Below are 17,729 nucleotides of genomic sequence, written 5' to 3' on the forward strand. Positions count from 1 at the left end.
TGCGCAGGGTATTCCCCCCAGCTCCCTAGAGCAGATTTGGATGGTGCAGGGGGGTACATCGGGAATGGGGGCAGAGAAGAGCGGAAGCTGTCCCTCTCGTGCAGTGGTTTCATTGGAGACAACCTCTCCCTGCCCCCGTTTTTACAAGAACAAATTCAACATAAGAAAAAACTTTTACCATATCCATATATGAGATTCTCTGAATCTCGCGACTTCCCCCCACCCCCTGCATGGGTCCTTAACATAATTTTTCTAAAACTACATATCACTGCGTTCACCACAGTTTTCATCTCTCTCTCACACACACACCTGTTTCTATACAAGTTGTTTTTAAAGTCCCCATAATGTTCTTGTTGGGACGCGGGTGGCGCTGTGGGTTAAACCACTGAGCCTAGGACTTGCCGATCAGAATGTCAGCGGTTCAAATCCCCGTAACGGGGTGAGCTCCCGTTGCTCGGTCCCTGCTCCTGCCAACCTAGCAGTTCGAAAGCACTTCAAAGTGCAAGTAGATAAATAGGTACCGCTCCGGTGGGAAAGTAGATAAATAGGTACCGCTCCCGTTGCTCAATCCCAGCTCCTGCCAACCTAGCAGTTTGAAAGCACATCAAAGTGCAAGTAGATAAATAGGTACCCCTCCGGCGGGAAGGTAAACAGCATTTCCGTGCGCTGCTCTGGTTTGCCAGAAGCGGCTTAGTCCTGCTGGCCCCATGACCCGGAAGCTGTACACCAGCTCCCTCGGTCAATAAAGCGAGATGAGCGCCGCAACCCCAGAGTCAGCCACAACTGGACCTAATGGTCAGGGGTCCCTTTACCTTTACCTAATGTTCTTATTTATTTACAATGGTCTCCTAAGTAAGTTATGAATTTCCCACATGCTTATTTAAAGTCATTATCTTCTTGATTCCTGAGTCTCCCAGTCAGTTTTGCCATTTCAGCGTAGCCCAGCAATTTGGCTTGCCATTCTTCCTTGGTCCGAAATGTTGGTTCTTTCCATCTTTGGGCTACAAGCATCCTTGCAGCTATTGTCCCATACACAAACAGTCTTTTCTGGTCTTTTGGGATATTGGAGCCTGTAATTCCTAACAGAAATACTTCTGGTTTACCAAAGGGAGTGGAAAGTGGAAGGAGACCTGATGTAAATGACCTGGGGCTGGAACCTACTGGCCCACCACCACTGGATGGGGGCCGTGGGTGTTTCGGCACCCACAAGAACATATTTGTGGGGCTGGGCCCCCACAAGGTCAATGGGCAAGGTTGAAGCCCTTCATTGTGGGCACCCACAATCTTTGGCACAATATGACACCTCTGCCCCCTACCCTGCTGACTTCTCACAGACTCTGGACCATGAGCTCAGTGGCTTCCCTCTGCTGGGGTTTCTTGAGTTCTTGCATTCTTATAACGCAGTTAGCTATTATTAGGCAAGTAGTCGTTTCACCCTAGCAAGTGTCCGGTGCAATTAGGCTAATCTAATTTCTTGTGGCCGCAAGCTGAAATAAGGCGAATCCCATCGCCGCTTCCTATCGGGGAGGCATGTAGCTTAATTGGTGTTCCAGGAAACTGGAATTGTGTGTTAACGTCTTAATTCCATGTGCTGTTTAGGCGGAGGCGATTCCTCGCCATTGTTCCAGTTGCCTTTGCGGGACACAACGGAATCTTGTGCTTTCCTGAGAACCTTAGTTATCACCTTGCAGCAGAACTTCCTGCCGGGAAGCTGTAAGACGTTGTCAGGAATCATAGCCAAGCATCTGGTGGCAGAAAGAGCAGATATCTTTATAACCTACAAAGAGTTTAAAAATATCTAAGCCTCCGTGAAAGGCCAATGCCCTCCTGAATGCATTTTGCATCAGAATGCAAGCATTGCTGCCGGACGTCGGTTAAACAATGGATGTCTCATGCTTTGAAGGTGTCGCCTTTTATGTTGGCCATAGCGTTGATGTCTCATTTTGGTGGTTTTTTATTGATAGTCCAGGGAACGCAGTGGATCCAAGAGTTGCCATTGCGGAACATGCCCAACATTACCTCGACATGCTATTTGATTATGAAGATTGGTGTTGCACTCATTTTCACTATCTTAAAAGACATGACACAAAAGGAAAATGGTTTGGGGAGGAGGAGGAAGCAAGCAAACTCAGGTCTAAATTCTTAGTTACAAAACCTTTAACAGCAACAACAACAACAACAACAACAAATTTATATCCCACCCTTTTGAGCGGCTCCCAAAAGAATATTAAAAACACGAAAAAATGACCAGTTGGGGTGGAAAAGTTCAAGATGAGGAGGCCCCTTCCAAAGTTGTTCATGTTTCAGGTGCACTGATGGAGTAGACCTACATCCCTTCCCTTCCATCTTCTCGTAAAGCCTGATGTAACCGCTGTTGCTAGGTGACAGTTGATGGAGGTCCAGTCCTTGGCATTTCGATTTAAAAGGGTATGGTAATAGGTGCCTGTAGTTTGTTTAAGGGTGCTGGGAAATGTAGCTCTGTGAATGGTAAACTACAGCTCCCATTATTCTTTGGGGAAGCCTTATGCTTTGAATGCATGGCATGGTTACCTCTCTGTGTGTGTGCATATGTAAGAGTTGCAAACCCTTGTTGATTTGCCGCAAACCACTCAGAGATTTATCAGCCCATCTTCTGCCCACACCTGCTTTAGACCTCCCAGCCCTCCAACACACACACACACACACACACACACACACACACACAATATCTAGGGCTGTATTCAACTAAATCATTGTGCTAGTGGAAGGCTGTGAAAAGATCTCCGCTAGTGCAATGGGGATTCCCCTGTGCGTGCCCTGCGCCCTCCCCCAGATCTGCTCTGGAGGGTTGGCGGTAACCCCTGAACAGATTTAAGGTGCATGGAGAGTGGGGAGAAAGGGGGGAACTTGGCCTTAGAGCTGCGTCAAATACAACCTCTAGCCTTTGGATCCACATACATGAATCCTGTCATGTTACTTTCCCAACCTCCTATGGCAAATAACCGTTATATTCTAAATTCCCGGGATAGCTCAGCCAATAGAGCATGAGACTCTTAATCTCAGGATCGTGGCTTTGAGCCCCATGTTGGAGAAAATATTCCTGCATTGCAAGGGGTTAAACTAGATGGCCCTCGTGGTTCCTTCCAACTCTATGCAATTCTTTGTTACTATGATTTGGTGGAGGGGGGAAGAATTCTACAGATTGAGGCCTGGGAGGTATTCGGGTTTGGTTTACGACTCAGAGTTAAACTGTCAGCCTCGTGGGTGGCGAATGCATGCAGCAGAGGGCCAGGCTGCCTGGGTCCTTAGGGCACAGATTTGGTATGAGCAGATAATGTGTGAGGAGGTGGGAAACGTTATGCTAATGCACCCATGTTGCTCACCCAGTGGAAGAGACGGGTGCCCTATCCTTTGATCTGTGCAATAATGGAGCTGTCACTCCATTGTTCTATGAATATTCTGCCAACGGAGTCATTAGAATCTTGGGCCAGTGACAGGTAATCAATGCTAGCATTTCAAAACTGCAATGGGGAGAGAATCAGGCTTCAACTCCATCAGGCTCATTGGCCCATCTAGCTCAGAACTGATTGGCATCGGCTTGTCAGGGTCTGAGGCTGGGATTTGGCTACCCGAGAAATTTTTAAACAGTGGTGCTAAGGATTGGGAGCACCTTTTTGTGCAGGGCAAAGCATGTGCCCTTCCACACAGATACGACCCCAGAATGATCCTTTGGAACGAAGCTGCATAGATAATGTAGAGCTGGATTGCTGAGAAACCGCCCAAATAAAGGCTAGGTTGGGAGTTTCTGCTGTGATCAGAAAGCAGAATCCAGAACTCAGTGGCTGGGGTCACCCAGGTATTTGGAGAATGCTGCTGTGCTAATGGGGTTCCTGAGTGCATCCTGTTGTTGTTGTTTAGTCGTTTGGTCGTGTCCGACTCTTTGTGACCCCATGGACCAGAGCATGCCAGGCACTCCTGTCTTCCATTGCCTCCCACAGTTTGGTTAAACTCATGCTGGTAGCTTCGAGAACACTATCCAACCATCTTGTCCTCTATCGTCCCCTTCTCATTGTGCCCTCCATCTTTCCCAACATCAGGGTCTTTTCCAGGGAGTCTTCTCTTCTCATGAGGTGGCCAAAGTATTGGAGCCTCAGCTTCAGGATCTGTCCTTCCAGTGAGCACTCAGGGCTGATTTCCTTCAGAATGGATACGTTTGATCTTCTTGCAGTCCATGGGACTCTCAAGTGTCTCCTCCAGCATCATAATTCAAAAGCATCAATTCTTTGGCGATCAGCCTTCTTTATGGTCCAGTTCTCACTTCCATACGTCACTACTGGGAAAACCATAGCTTTTACTACATGGATCTTTGTTGGCAAGGTGATGTCTCTACTTTTTAAGATGCTGTCTAGGTTTGTCATTGCTTTTCTCCCAAGATGCATCCTGTTAGCCCTTCACAAACTCAGGAAGAAGCAAAGCCCTTGGAACTGTTGTGATGAGGGCACAACCTTCCTACTACCCTGATGTGTAGTAGATCCAAGTTGCCAAACTACAGAATGTTTTGGACCATTTCAACATTTCCACAGTTGGAAGCAGTGATGCTTCTGAATACCAATTGCTGGAAGCCACAGGAGGGAAGAATTGCTCTTGGGTCCTCCTTGAGGGTTTCTCATAGGCATTTGGGTAACCATCGTGAGAACAGGATCTGGTCAAGATGGCTTGATCCAGCAGGACTCTTTTTATGTTCCTATGTGTTTCTAGTTGCATAGTCCACAGATGCTCTCTGTCCCCTCCACCCATCCCAGACACTTCCCGTTTTTGCTAAATAAAAAGCTTCATATTTCTTCATGCCATTCCATCTGTCATAGTGATGGTTGTTTTCCCAGCCACCAAAGAAAAGGCAGATTAGTGAACTACTATTTGTTTTTATTTGAATTTGTTTGATTTATAGCCTGCTTTTCCACCAAATGATGCTCAGGGCAGTTAACAGTAATAAAGCAAATATAATAGCAATGATGACAAAAGAAAAGAATGGCAAAGCGTCAACAAAAGCACAAATTTAAACCAATTTCCTCTGTCTCCACCAAGAGATGTCAAGTGGGACCTCTTTCCATGGCCTCATCTTGGGTAGTGGGGGCAGTTGCCATCCTTGTGGGGTGGGTCACAGGCAGGAACAAAAAGCTACTACCATAAATGGCTTCAATGGGATGGAGAAGCCCCACTGTGCATTCATCCCTACTTGTTGCAAAATTCAGTTAAGAATGAATTCAAAGAATAGCTGCATTTCATATTTGCCTTTTTGGTTCAGGGAGCGTGAATTTGGTAGGTTCGTGTCAGACTGTGAAGAAAACTTCTCCTCATCTCTAGTTGCTACAAAGTCAATTGCTGAGATGAAAATTGAGAACATAAGAAGTAGTACCTTGCTGGATTGTAGGGAAGGCCCCTTTAATCCATCATCCTCTTTCCAGCAGGCAGATGCTTCTGAGAGAGCCCAGAAGAGAGTAGTGAACAGGTGAACCTGTCAGTTTCGGTTTCTCATTTTTCCAGTCTTTAAGTGAAGTGTTTGTGTGTGTGTGTGTGTGTGTGTGTGTGTGTGAGAGAGAGAGAGAGAGAGAGAGAGAACAAAACAAAACCTCATGAAAATTCATCAGCATTTCAGTGCAGATTTCTCTTAATAGGTGCACATTTGGATGCAGTTTTGCCTAATATACTGTTTTTCGCAAAGCCATTTCCCCCAGAATAGTGCATTTTTGTAAATCGCTTTCACTAACACGTGCACCTCTATGCACACTTTAGCAGATGCATTTTTGTACGCATTACTTGGCTGGAGTACTGCACTGCAAAACTCAAAGAAGTGTGAATTTTGGAGAGCGGCTGCGTTTTGGTCCATGTGTTGTTTTGGAAAATGTGAATTAGCTAAGCTTGCCTCTGAATTTGAACTGGATCAGATTTTATCCCCACAAGCAGAGCAGGAGGGCAGCAGCTCTTCCCTCCTGCTCACCTCCTCTCTCCCTTCCAGCAACTGATAACCAGAGACATGCCACCTTTGTAATCCAAGTCTTCCTCTAGAGTCTTCTCTCTTTCTTTTTAATGCACAAGCGAGAGCCATGCATATGCTGGGGAGAAAGTGGCGGTAGCAACTTCCCAAGCAGATGCTCTTTGCCTCTCCCCTTCCAACCGTGCCCCGCTGACCTCTCTGCAGGAGATAATTCCCCCCAGCTGATCCTTCCCTTGCACTGTCACAAAATAATCCCTGTAGCTGTAACTCCAGCAATTAAACCGGCTTGCCCTGCTGGCCTCAGAACTGCATCGCTGCATTGTCCCCGGGACTCTCATCCGAAGTCCACGAGGATGCGGCGACGCTGGCGTTCCGCGTCCTAACCTGTTAATATTTCCTGACACTTTGCTTATGGTTTGTGTCATCAGATTTGCCTGGAGAGGCGGTGGCAGTGCCCGCATTTTGTTGTTGCTGTGAACATCACAGTGACAGGTGGCCTTTTTGCTTTGGGCAATCTCCAAGGAAACGAGTGCAGATCTTTCTGCTTGCCGGCGTTAAAGTACCACTTAAAAATGGGGATACTTTGTGTGAAAAGGAGCCCTCTTGCCGACGGCTTGACGGAGATCAGCAGCAGCAAACAGCAGGCATTTGAGTGAGAACGAGAGGAGAAGGATGAGGTGTTTGTTTTTGTGTTGGCTCTTATCCAACCAAGACTGGAACCCTTTCCAGATCTGCTACAGGCTCCCTGTTCAATCTTGTGTATGCCTCTAATGACCTCTTTCCAGAAGTTTGGAAAGTATGTAGACTGAACTTATGAAGGGGGCAGGTGCAGATAAGGACTAACCAGGTTCAAAACTAACTGGATGGCAGGTGCGTTTAACAATAGGTGGTGGTGCAGTCGTGAGCAAGTTCAGAAGCCTAGTTGCAATCTATGGAAGCTGAGATTAAAATTGCCACTGCTACCTGAGTGATCTGCCGCTGCTTGCCCTGAAGTGGGGCACAGCTGGTAGGCACTGTGGGTCCTTGGAGACAGAGAGAGAGCCATGGATGGAGTGCAAGGGGATGGTTTGCCGCTGACTCTTTGCTGGCTTGTGGAGAAAGAGGAAAGAAGGAGAAGGGTGCAAGAAAACCAGCCTGCCTGATCCATTTCTCCTCTTCTCTCCCTTTGTGATCCCCCCTCCCAGCTCTCCCCATTGGCCTTATAATATGTTAGGGAGTGGGGAGAGACAAAGCAGGCAGCCCCTCCCCAGTTTGATTAATTTTCTTCTTCACCATCTCCCTTTGCCCTTCTTGGCTTGCCCAATACACCTCACCTCTCCATTCTTCCTTAACGCTGGGGGTGGGCAGGAGCCCCCTGAACAGCCCCTTTCATTCTGCTTATTTTTGTTATTCTGAAATATCTTGTGTGGGGCTTATTCCCAAGTAAACACACCCCGTACCAGCCCATGGGCACACACCCCTGTTCTAAGTACAGTGGGGTGAAAAGGCATTTGTGTGTGGAGGGGCGGCTCTTATAGCTGGTAACTGTTTTGTTTTTTAATGAACTGGTAGAATTGGGAAGGAATCCAAGAGCAGAGAGAGAGAGAGAGAGAGAGAGAGAGAGAGAGAGAGAGGAGGCTTAGATGACAGAGAGTGAGTTGGGAGCCTTCCACGGATGCTTCTGGGAAGGCACCCAGTCGGGGCCACTTCAGCCTCTCTCAGCACCATTTTTGGCTCAGCTCAGTGTCCTGTGTGGCACAGGTGGGATGGGGAGGAAGGAGGGCATGGGGAGTGAAGGAATGACCACTAGGTACGGAGCACGCTTCCACACGCAGACAGGCCTCAGCTGTCTGACTGCATGAACTGTGGGTGTAGAGCACACTTCCACCCACAGACAAACCACAGCTGTCTGAACACCATGCCCTCTATCTAACCTTTGCTCTCTCAGTGGTCTGCCATGCCCTGTCTGTGACCTTTGTCTCCTTTGTCATACATTGTGCAAGGGGAAAGTGACACGGTGGAAACAGGTGCCAAAATAACTTTGTGCCACCCCACAAAGTTGGTCCCAGCTCTCACGCCTTCCAGTGGGAGCTGGCAGGGTGCTTGGCTGAGTGCAACATGTGGAGCCCTTCGGTCTGCTTGGCACTCCTGCTGGTGGTGGACATGCACATCAGCCTCACGTACCAAGGCAGGGGGCTGAGGTGTAGGGACGGAAGTGGGAGGGGGAGAGAGGGGGTGGCGGTGACAGCAGGAGAGGTGTGTTGGCTGTCTTATGCGAAAAGGGGATTCATTCAGAACCTTTTGGGGGATGACAGAGACTCAGGCCCGTGTGAGACACTTTTGAAGAAAAGGACACTGCAGCCACCTGGCCGAAAGTTACGCTGATTGTGGAAAAGCAGCATTTTTTTGGGGGGGGGGTGGACCCTTCTCTCCCTTGTTAGGGACACACTGAAATGAAGGAGAATATAGTGTGCCTGCCATGGGTTTGCAGTTATTTAGCATAAGGTGTATCCTTTCAGAAATGGTGCATTTGGTAGTTTCTGGGGCAAGAGGAGGCTTCGTTCTTCAAGGTTGTGAGGTGGGGAGGGGGGAGAGACTTTAAACTAAAAGCCTAAGTGTTTTGTCTCCCCAGCCTGTGGTAAGCTTATGGCCTGAACCAGAGGGTCACAACAATAATAATGAAATACCAGCCCATAGGGCGCACCTAGGTTTTTTATTTGGGGGGGAATAAAGAAAAAAAATTCCCCCGACCCTAGCCCCCAGAACAGGCTGCTATCCGCAAGCCTAGGAAGCACAGCAGGAACTCCCGCCGGGCTCCCAGAGCTTGCGGATAGCTTCCTGAAGCCTGCATTTGCCCCATAGGACGCACACACATTTCCCCTTCATTTTTGGAGAAGAAAAAGTGCATCCTATAGGGCGAAAAATATGGTAATTAAAATTGTTGCGACACACACAGCTTATGTCACTCCCAAATCTCAAGCTTGCTCCTGGTGCTCAGATCCGGCCATCAAGACCTTCCCCTTAATATTCACGCACAGCTGCTAGAAGGGTGGGGCCAAAAGATACTCTGAACTGTGAGGGGTTGTAAAGTAAAAAAAAAGGATAAATCTTCATAAAATCCATTCATGGGAAAACCTCACAGAATATATAAACACATGTAAATAAAGAATTTATATCCTGGACCTTCAACATACATTTCTGTTCCCAGGGTAGCCACTAGATGATGATGATGATGATGATGATGATGATTCTACATTTGTCACTCACTAAATTTTCACAAAGTAATTTACAATTGTATAAGCATGAAAAGCATTCCAAGGAAGATAAAAAGAACTGATAGTGCTCATCCTGCAATCTTATAAAAGGATGGTCCTGTTCCACTCCACTAAAAGATGAATGCTAAAGAATTACTTAGGGGTAGTAAGAAAAGACAAGACATAATAATAATATTTATTTTATTATTCTAATAATAATAATAATGTCATAAAAGCTAACACAGCAAATTAAAACACGGAACTAAAATGGCAACAGCTCATTCAGACTAAAATCCAACTGTTCTGCTTTAAAAATAATAATAAAAATGCTCACATTAGCAGTTCTTAAATGCCTGGGAGAGCAAAGGGTTTTGCCTGGTACCTAAATGACAGTAGTAACAAGGTGTCCAGGCAGGAATCCATAGGGAGCATCTTTCCAAGGGGAAAAGTCACCACAGAGCAGGCTTTCTCTCTAGTTGCCAGCTGCCCTGCTTCAGACAGCAAAGGCCCCCAGGTATGGGGTCAGAGATGGCAATCTCAGTGGATGAGCCCAGGGGTTGAATGTCTGCTTTGCATGTGGACGTTCCCAGGTTCAATCCTTGGTTTGTCCATTTAGAACAGTTGGGTTTCAGTGTAAGTCCGAAGGGTAGAAGGTGATGTGAAAGACTTTTCTGCGGCCGAAACCTTGGAGAGATTCAGGCATAGCAGGGAACTTGAGGAAGGCTGGACAGGTAATCCACTTATACCTTGATTTTAAAACATCATTTGGACCATCTCTCTCCAGGGTCTGCACAAGAGGGTAGTAAGGTTGGTCCAGCAGAGGCCCTCGTGCCTCAGCTATGCTACCATTTCCACTTCGCATATAGGGTTGCCATGAGCCCTCTTTTTCCAGGACACGTCCTCTTTTTCAGGGGTAAAACTTCTGTCTGGCTAGATTTCTTACATTCGCCAAAATGTCTCTGGATATACTTTCTGGATGAGACATGGACATAACTGGTGGTCGAAGACTTGCTTTCCTCTTTTCTTCTGCTACCCCACATCAGTGATATATCACAGCTTATTTAGCCTACATATAGTAAAAAAGGTAAAGGGACCCCTGACCATTAGGTCCAGTCGTGGCCGGCTCTGGGGTTGTGGCGCTCATCTCGCTTTATTGGCCGAGGGAGCCGATGTACAGCTTCCGGGTAATATGGTCAGCATGACTAAGCCGCTTCTGGAGAACCAGAGCAGTGCATGGAAATGCCGTTTACCTTCCTGCTGGAGTGGTACCTATTTATCTACTTGCCCTTTGATGTGCAAAACCTGCTAGGTTGGCAGGAGCAGGGACTGAGCAACGGGAGCTCACCCGGTCACGGGGATTCAAACCGTGACCTTCTGATTGGCAAGTCCTAGGCTCTGTGGTTTAACTCACAGCGCCCCCCGTGTCCCTACATATAGTAGGGGTATTTAAAATGAGCGTCGTCATAGTGTCCTCTTTTTTTTTTTTTTTTTTTTGCTCTTCAAAATATGGCAACCCTAAGAAGATCTGAGGCAGCTTAAGAGTTTGCATGCCTCACCTTTTCCGTATTAAGGCTGCTTGGTGAGGGCACTGTGTTCAGGGCTCACACAAAATCCTAGAGCCAGCACTGGTTGCTCCTGTTTTGTTTAGGGGCAGAGGGGAGGATCTCATGTCAGAGGACGGAAAAGGCCGGCGCTAACGCTGAGGTCTGCAATTGTGATACCATTTGAATCTGCAAGGAGCTGATAGGAGCGAAGGAGCCGGAATTGTTTGGTAAATCATCTAGACGCCTTATCAAGCAGGATGTTAAGTGCGGCTTCCTGTTGTTGTCTCAGGCGTTTCCAGGGTTTTGTTTCACCAAAGCGTTCTGTGGAAATGGCTGGGCCCGATGTCAGCGGGCCGTTCCTGTGACGCAAGGCGGGGGCATCTTATTGCCATTGTCTTGCATCCTCCACTGAAACGCTTGGCCTTGGAAAGCAGGAAATCCCTTTGGTCTGAAAGCAGATGGTGTATCCTTTAAGGAGACCAAGCAGGGTGGGAGAAGAATGGCACCTTGGCTGTTCCCCGTGCACAGGAGCCGCCTTCGTGGCTGATATACAAGGAACAGACTTAGACTGAACCAGAGCTCAGGTCCATTTGGGGGATTCGCTTTTTCAAACCTCTCTCTGTTCAGACCCAAATCTCACTGGGTGACATTGGGCCAGGGTCAAGGCTTACCTTGTGAGGTTGTTGTGAGGCTAAAACGGGGGAGGGAAACCCCTCTTCACTGCCTGCAGCTCCATAGAGCACTATAAATGTAATATATAAAAATTACGGTGAACTAGGCTGGACCAGAAACTATATCTGATGGGGTGTACCTTGGTGTCAGGGAACTGCCATCAGCTCAGAGGCGAGAGGTGGAAGGGCAGTTGCATAGAAGGGAACCTCCAGGGGATGCTAGGGAGAGCCTCAACACTGACCCTGAACAAGCTGGAGAGGAGGGAAGTACCCCTTTGCCAGCGCCCACGCTGCGAAGTAGGCTTCGGCGCAGGGAGGGGAGGAGAAGGTTGGGGGTCACGTGACTGTTATGCTGGGGGAGGTACAAGGACCGACCACTCCCAGATTCTGCTAGCGACTGAGCCAGACATGAACTTGCGATGCTCTTCACTGTAAATAGTTTTGCACTAAGAATAAAGCCTGGAAAAGACAAGTCAGAGTCTTGCCTGTTTGCTCTCAAGCAACCACACCAGCACCCGACACTTGGTAATATGCTGCCCTGTGTGAGGCCAACAGTTGACGCCCTTCCTGCTGTCATGGAGGAAGAAGAAGAAGAAGAAGAGAAGAGTTTGGATTTGATACCCTGCTTTATCACTACCCGAAGGAGTCTCAAAGTGGCTAACATTCTCCTTTCCCTTCCTCCCCCACAACAAACACTCTGTGAGGTGAGTGGGGCTGAGAGACCTCAGAGAAGTATGACTGGCCCAAGGTCACCCAGCAGCTGCATGTGGAGGAACGGGGAATCGAACCCGGTTCAGCAGATTACGAGTCCACCACTCTTAACCACTACACCACACTTAACTTAAAACACGTTGCAGGATTCCCCCCCCCCCAAAAAAAGCCAGAAGCAATTAATATTTCATCCAGCAGAGCTTTACTGCTACTGAAGGCAAATGAGCATAATGGTCACAAATCCAATACATTCAGGATTGGCCCTGTCCATAAGAAGTCCACTTGCAGCAGACTTAAATTAAACTTACAATAAGTCTAAACCTTTACACTAAGCATACTTAGTGTACAGAGCACCACACCAGAAGGAAGAGAGACAGAAAGAGAAAGTGAAACCTCCAGGCTCCTTCTGGCCTTACTTTTATAGTCAGCATGACCTTGACAGAAAGAGATAAGGTGACCAGTTTAAGCCAGCTGTACTCAGCTTCTCTGAAGGAATAACCCCAACACCATGAAACTTCTGGTTTCTTTCACACACAGAAGCTTCCAGAACCCTCTTGAATTAAGTAGAATAGGAAACACATCCGATCAATACTTTCTGCACTAAGAAATGCAAACTGACACCTGCAGCCCTCGGAGAATGGCCTAAGCCAATTAAACAAGATGACAGGCTTTGTGATGGTGGCGAAGGCAGAGGCTCTGGCAGGGTCCTAGTGCCCTTCCACCCAGTGGTGAACCTACATTTTGGTGGTCCTAAAGCTTGAACTGTTTTGGGGGGCCTTTTGCAACCAGCAACAAGGTCTGGGTAACCATTGTTACCTGTTACCTTCTTCAGTAGGGTTGTCCCATGTACTGGATTACCTTACATGTCAAAAATCACCGGTGTGAATAAAATAACACATTCCTATGCCTTATAGTTTTTGAGTTGTGTGTGTGTGTGTGTGAAAATTAGGGAAATCTTATATACATGCAAGACTAAAGTCGTTTCTGGGGGCCCTCCGGGATTAGGGGCCCTGAAGTAGATTCTACCCTGCTCTCAAGTCTTCAAGTCTAATCTTCCATGTCAGATTAGAAAGCCCTCCACTCAAAGCTGCAAAAAATAAACAAATTCCTGCCCATCCCACTTCATTAGTGACCATGCATAGAGAAAGCACACATGACTGATATTTTGTAAAGGGAATTGCAAGGGTGCTGGTGCATCGAAATTCATCAGACAACTGGTTTCTGGTCACTAGTTCTTGCACACCAAGCTCCTCTTGTAACAGACTGCATTTCTGATGCTAACCAACATTGCCATCATATTATTTCTGGGACTTAGGCGAGGAGCAGGCGATGGGCAACGTCTGAAGGATGCATGATAATTCTCCCAACCTCGTGGGCAATTCTCTCTTCTCGCTGACATCTTCTGTGGGATCTCAGTGTCAGGAAGATGCAGAGCGTTCCAAGAGCATGCGATTTCAGCTGATGTTTTGCCCCGGAGCTTCCATGCTCCCGTCGGAAGAGTCAGAATCGAGCCCGTCGCTTTCAGGAGCCATTAGCTTCTCTCTCGAAGATGCTGGTTGGGGCTGCTACAATTAAATCATTAAGTGGACCTCTGATGAGAAGGAGGATTTTTTTCATACCTGGAAAGGGCTTCACACGAATGCATCACAACACCTTCAATCTCCCCTTCGTGTTTGCTCCTTGCCCAGTGGTCATTGGTCATCAGGGCTACAGAGAAAATGCTCAGTGGAAGAAAATTGAAGATGGGGGGAGGGGAATACTGCTCCTTCTCTTTGCCATATTCAGCAGTGATCTGTAAATCACTAAAAGGACACTGTCCATGCCCAACAGAGATGTGTCAGCATAGTTAGAGGACCTGCTAGGTTTGCAAAAAACAAATTTTATTCATGTATATAAAATAAAGTCTGTGCACATGGATGTGTGTGGATAGGAAGTTTCAGAGGGCAGGTGCCGCCATGGTAAAGGTCTAATTCTGACATAATACAGAAGAAGCATCCGAATGAGATGGTATCTGCTGGCGAATGCAGTGATTGGTGGGGAGGTGATTTTCTGGGTATCCTGGCCCCAAACTGGCTCCCATAAGCACCAGCCATTCTCCCCACAGAACTACAATTCCCAAAGTGGTTTAGCAATCAGTTCTTCTTCCAGGTAACCCTGGGAATTGTAAATCCGTGAGGGGAATAGGAATCTTCTAACCATTCTCAGCAGTCTCAGGAAACTACCGTTCCCAGAATTCTTTGGGGAGATTTCATGGTGGTCTAAAGTGATATGACACTGCTTTAAATGCATAGTGCAGACAGGGCCTAAGACAATTGTGGTCGGCCAGTTTCCCATGTCCCCCCCTTTGCAGGACTTCCTGCTCTTGAGTGGACTGGATATTGGAATGCAGTTGTTTTGTCGATAGCTGATGTAAAATGCTTTGGCATCAAGAATGTTCTGTGCTCAGAGTTCAGAGAACAGTTGCCCTCTTCAAGCATGTGTGTTTCTTTAATTAATCAGCTTTCACAGTCCCAAAATAGAAATACTAATGAGAGAGGGTAGTGCTGCTATGGCCTCTGTGAGTTTGATGGGTTGTTTTGGAAAGCACAGCCCTCAGAAAGACTGGGTGTCTGGAGGCGACAACTGTGCTCCTATTAATTTGCACAGATTGAACTGTCTTTACCTGCCGTTCTGAGGATTGCTGCATGCAAATTCTGCACGGTAGAACAGAGTTGTGCAAGATATTCCAATCCAAACATTTTCCCTCCCTAAACCGGTGGAGTTCCACTGAAAGAACATTCCAGAAATGGTGAACATTTTTCTCTTGGAAGAACTGCTACAAATCGGATTATTGCACTGGGCGGGCTATTGCGTTGGAAGAGCTAGCATAAAGCAAAAAATTTCCATTAAAATCTCTTTTAATGGAGCAGTTGATGTTGGAACCCATAGCAACAAGATTTTAAGGCAAAATATGTCATTGGCACGCCTCACTTGTGATGGAAGGATCATTTGGGTCACTAGGCACACTGAGAACTTATCCGATTCATCCACCTCCCATTTAGCTGTTTTCCTCTTCAGACCCCATCACCGTATTATTTTTAAACCTGGTTCAGACATAATAGGAAACCATGGTTTTCTGCAACATGAGTGAGCTTGCATAAGCTTAAGGTCCTGTGCTCCTCCCTCCCCATCTCTCTCCTCCCCATTTGCAGCTGCAGGGATGATTTGGGAATCCTACAACCCTGCTTCCAGTTTTAAACAAACCTCTGTTCCTTGTGGTATCAGAACTCAGGGAACTGTGGTTTGTTTAAGCGCTGCTTAGTGAGAGCAATTTAGAACCTGAAACCCTCCACTGATCTTGGCTTGTTTCATTAACTAGAGTAAATAAAAAACACATTTCCCAGTTATAGGAGGGAAGCTGTGTTTTGTTGGAAGCACCTGCTTCCACTTTTAATTTTAGCTCATGACCACAATAGAGGAGCACAAACATGAGGTCTGGGTAAGCTCAGGGCTAAATTACACACCATCCTAAATGCTAAAGCACACCTACCAATCTTGCCTCTTGCTGTGGCAGCCCTGCCTTCCACTGAAAGCAATGGTTAAGCAAAACGAATGAAATAGTAGTGATGAATGAGTAAAAACTAAGTGTCATTTTAGTGAACGAATAGCTAAGTAGCTGTGCAATTTAATAATGAACACAAATGGAGTACAGAAGAGATTTACGCCTACTTGCGCATCTCCAACCACCAAATACAATGTCAGAAACAGTTTCAAAAATGGCACAGGCATGGGAAGTTGGCACAGTATGATGAGTTCTGGTCATGGCCCATGGTTTTAAAAATGTATTTATTACAAGAATATTTACACACCGCCAGCAGGGTAGCAGAATTTCCAGATGGTGTACATTTAATTCATTAAAACATCACCAAACTATCTGAAAAAGAACCAATTGCCAACACTGAGTCATGCGATGGGTTCTTTCCAATTGTTGTTGTTGTTTAGTCGTGTCCGATCTTCATGACCCCATGGACCAGGGGAGGCACTCCTGTCTTCCACGCCTCCCGCAGTTTGGTCAAACTCATGCTGGTAGCTTCGAGTACACTATCCAACCATCTCATCCTCTGTCGTCCCCTTCTCCTTGTGCCCTACATCTTTCCCAACATCAGGGTCTTTACCAGGGAGTCTTCTCTTCTCATGAGGTGGCCAAAGTATTGGAGCCTCAGCTTCAGGTTCTGTCCTTCCAGTTGAGCATTCAGGCCTGATTTCCTTCAGAATGGATAGGTTTGATCTTCTTGCAGTCCATGGGACTCTCAAGAGTCTCCTCCAGCACCATAATTCAAAAGCATCAGTTCCAATAGGAGCCCATAAAAACTTCACAGCTGGATTGGTAGATGGCACTCTCACTTCCAATGGCTGAGGAAAGCTTTAATTTTCCTGGTGGTGCTTTATTTGAGGGATGGCATCTGCACCACCTATAGTAAATAAGCAACATCTGTTTCTGTGCTACCCAATTGTTATTTTTTTCTGAGCATGTTCTAATCCAAGAGTAGCCAGCATAGACTTCAGCTTCAGATAACCATTCTGAGTGGAGCTGAGTCCAGCCACATCTGGGGGGTATCAGTTGACTGCTCCTCTTCTGATCTACAGTGGTACCTCGGGTTAAGAACGTAATTCATTCTGGAGGTCCGTTCTTAACCTGAAACTGTTCTTAACCTGAAGCACCACGTTAGCCCATGCCAGGTAAGCCTTGCCGACCCCTGCTCTTTGCCTGCTAAATATTCATGGGAAGTGTGATGGATCCTAGGATCTGAGAAGCAACTGACATCTCTCTCTCTCTCTCTCTCTCTCTCTCTCGGCAGGCCTTTCTTACGGTGCGCTGCAGGTCCAGGTTGGAGCAAAGTCAGTGGTGGTGATTCAAGGACAGCGGGCCATCCTGCCTGTTTGGTATACACCTGAGAGCACGGAGCAGCCCTTTGTCACATGGCACCTTGAAAGGCCTCATAAACATTCACAGGTAAAGTCCGATTCTGCTTGAGCAGGAAGCTCACTGGTTGGCCTAGCCTACCCAGTGTCAGACTTCAGGGAATGGCCTAAATGAGCAAATCAAACGAAAGGGAATTCTGAATACAGCAAAGGACAAAAGAAAGCATCTAACCAGAATGGCGGTGCTCCCAATTAAGGTCACTCCCCCCTCCGTCCCTATGAATCGACGCCACTTTGCTGTTTAAAAAGATTTTCTTGGTTGATGTTTGCAATGTGGGCTGTTCCCCGCCTCCCCCCCAACTTCCATTTTTCACAATTGACTTCCCCTCCCACAAATGAAACTTGAAATCTGGATTTCCTTGTTGTAATTGTTGCTGATTTAAAGCTCTGTAACGTTTGTGTTGCAATTTGGGTTCCTTGCGATGGCAAAGCATGAAACATACACCGTATGAGAAGGAGATATTTAATGACTGTGAGCTTTGATTTACCAGGGCATCTAACACCTGAAGGTCTATAGCAGTGTTTCCCACACTTGGGTCTCCAGGTGTTTTTGGACTACAACTCCCATCATCCCTAGCTAGCAGGACCAGTGGTCTGGGATGATGGGGACTGTAGTTCAAAAGCACCTGGAGAC

At 46.9% G+C, this 17,729-nt stretch overlaps 1 protein-coding gene across 1 annotated transcript in view; it reads left to right on the forward strand.

Annotated features, from left to right (window-relative positions):
* The window catches only part of ESAM (endothelial cell adhesion molecule), a 93,268-nt gene that overhangs the window by 53,358 nt on the left and 22,181 nt on the right, over nucleotides 1-17,729 (forward strand). The window contains exon 2 of the mRNA XM_081891155.1: nucleotides 16,972-17,126. Within this exon, the coding sequence (XP_081747281.1) occupies nucleotides 16,972-17,126 (155 nt within the window). The remainder of the gene's footprint in view (nucleotides 1-16,971; nucleotides 17,127-17,729) is intronic.

Source organism: Podarcis melisellensis, assembly GCF_964234715.1.
Source record: "Podarcis melisellensis genome assembly, chromosome: 15".
Taxonomy (NCBI): domain Eukaryota; kingdom Metazoa; phylum Chordata; class Lepidosauria; order Squamata; family Lacertidae; genus Podarcis; species Podarcis melisellensis.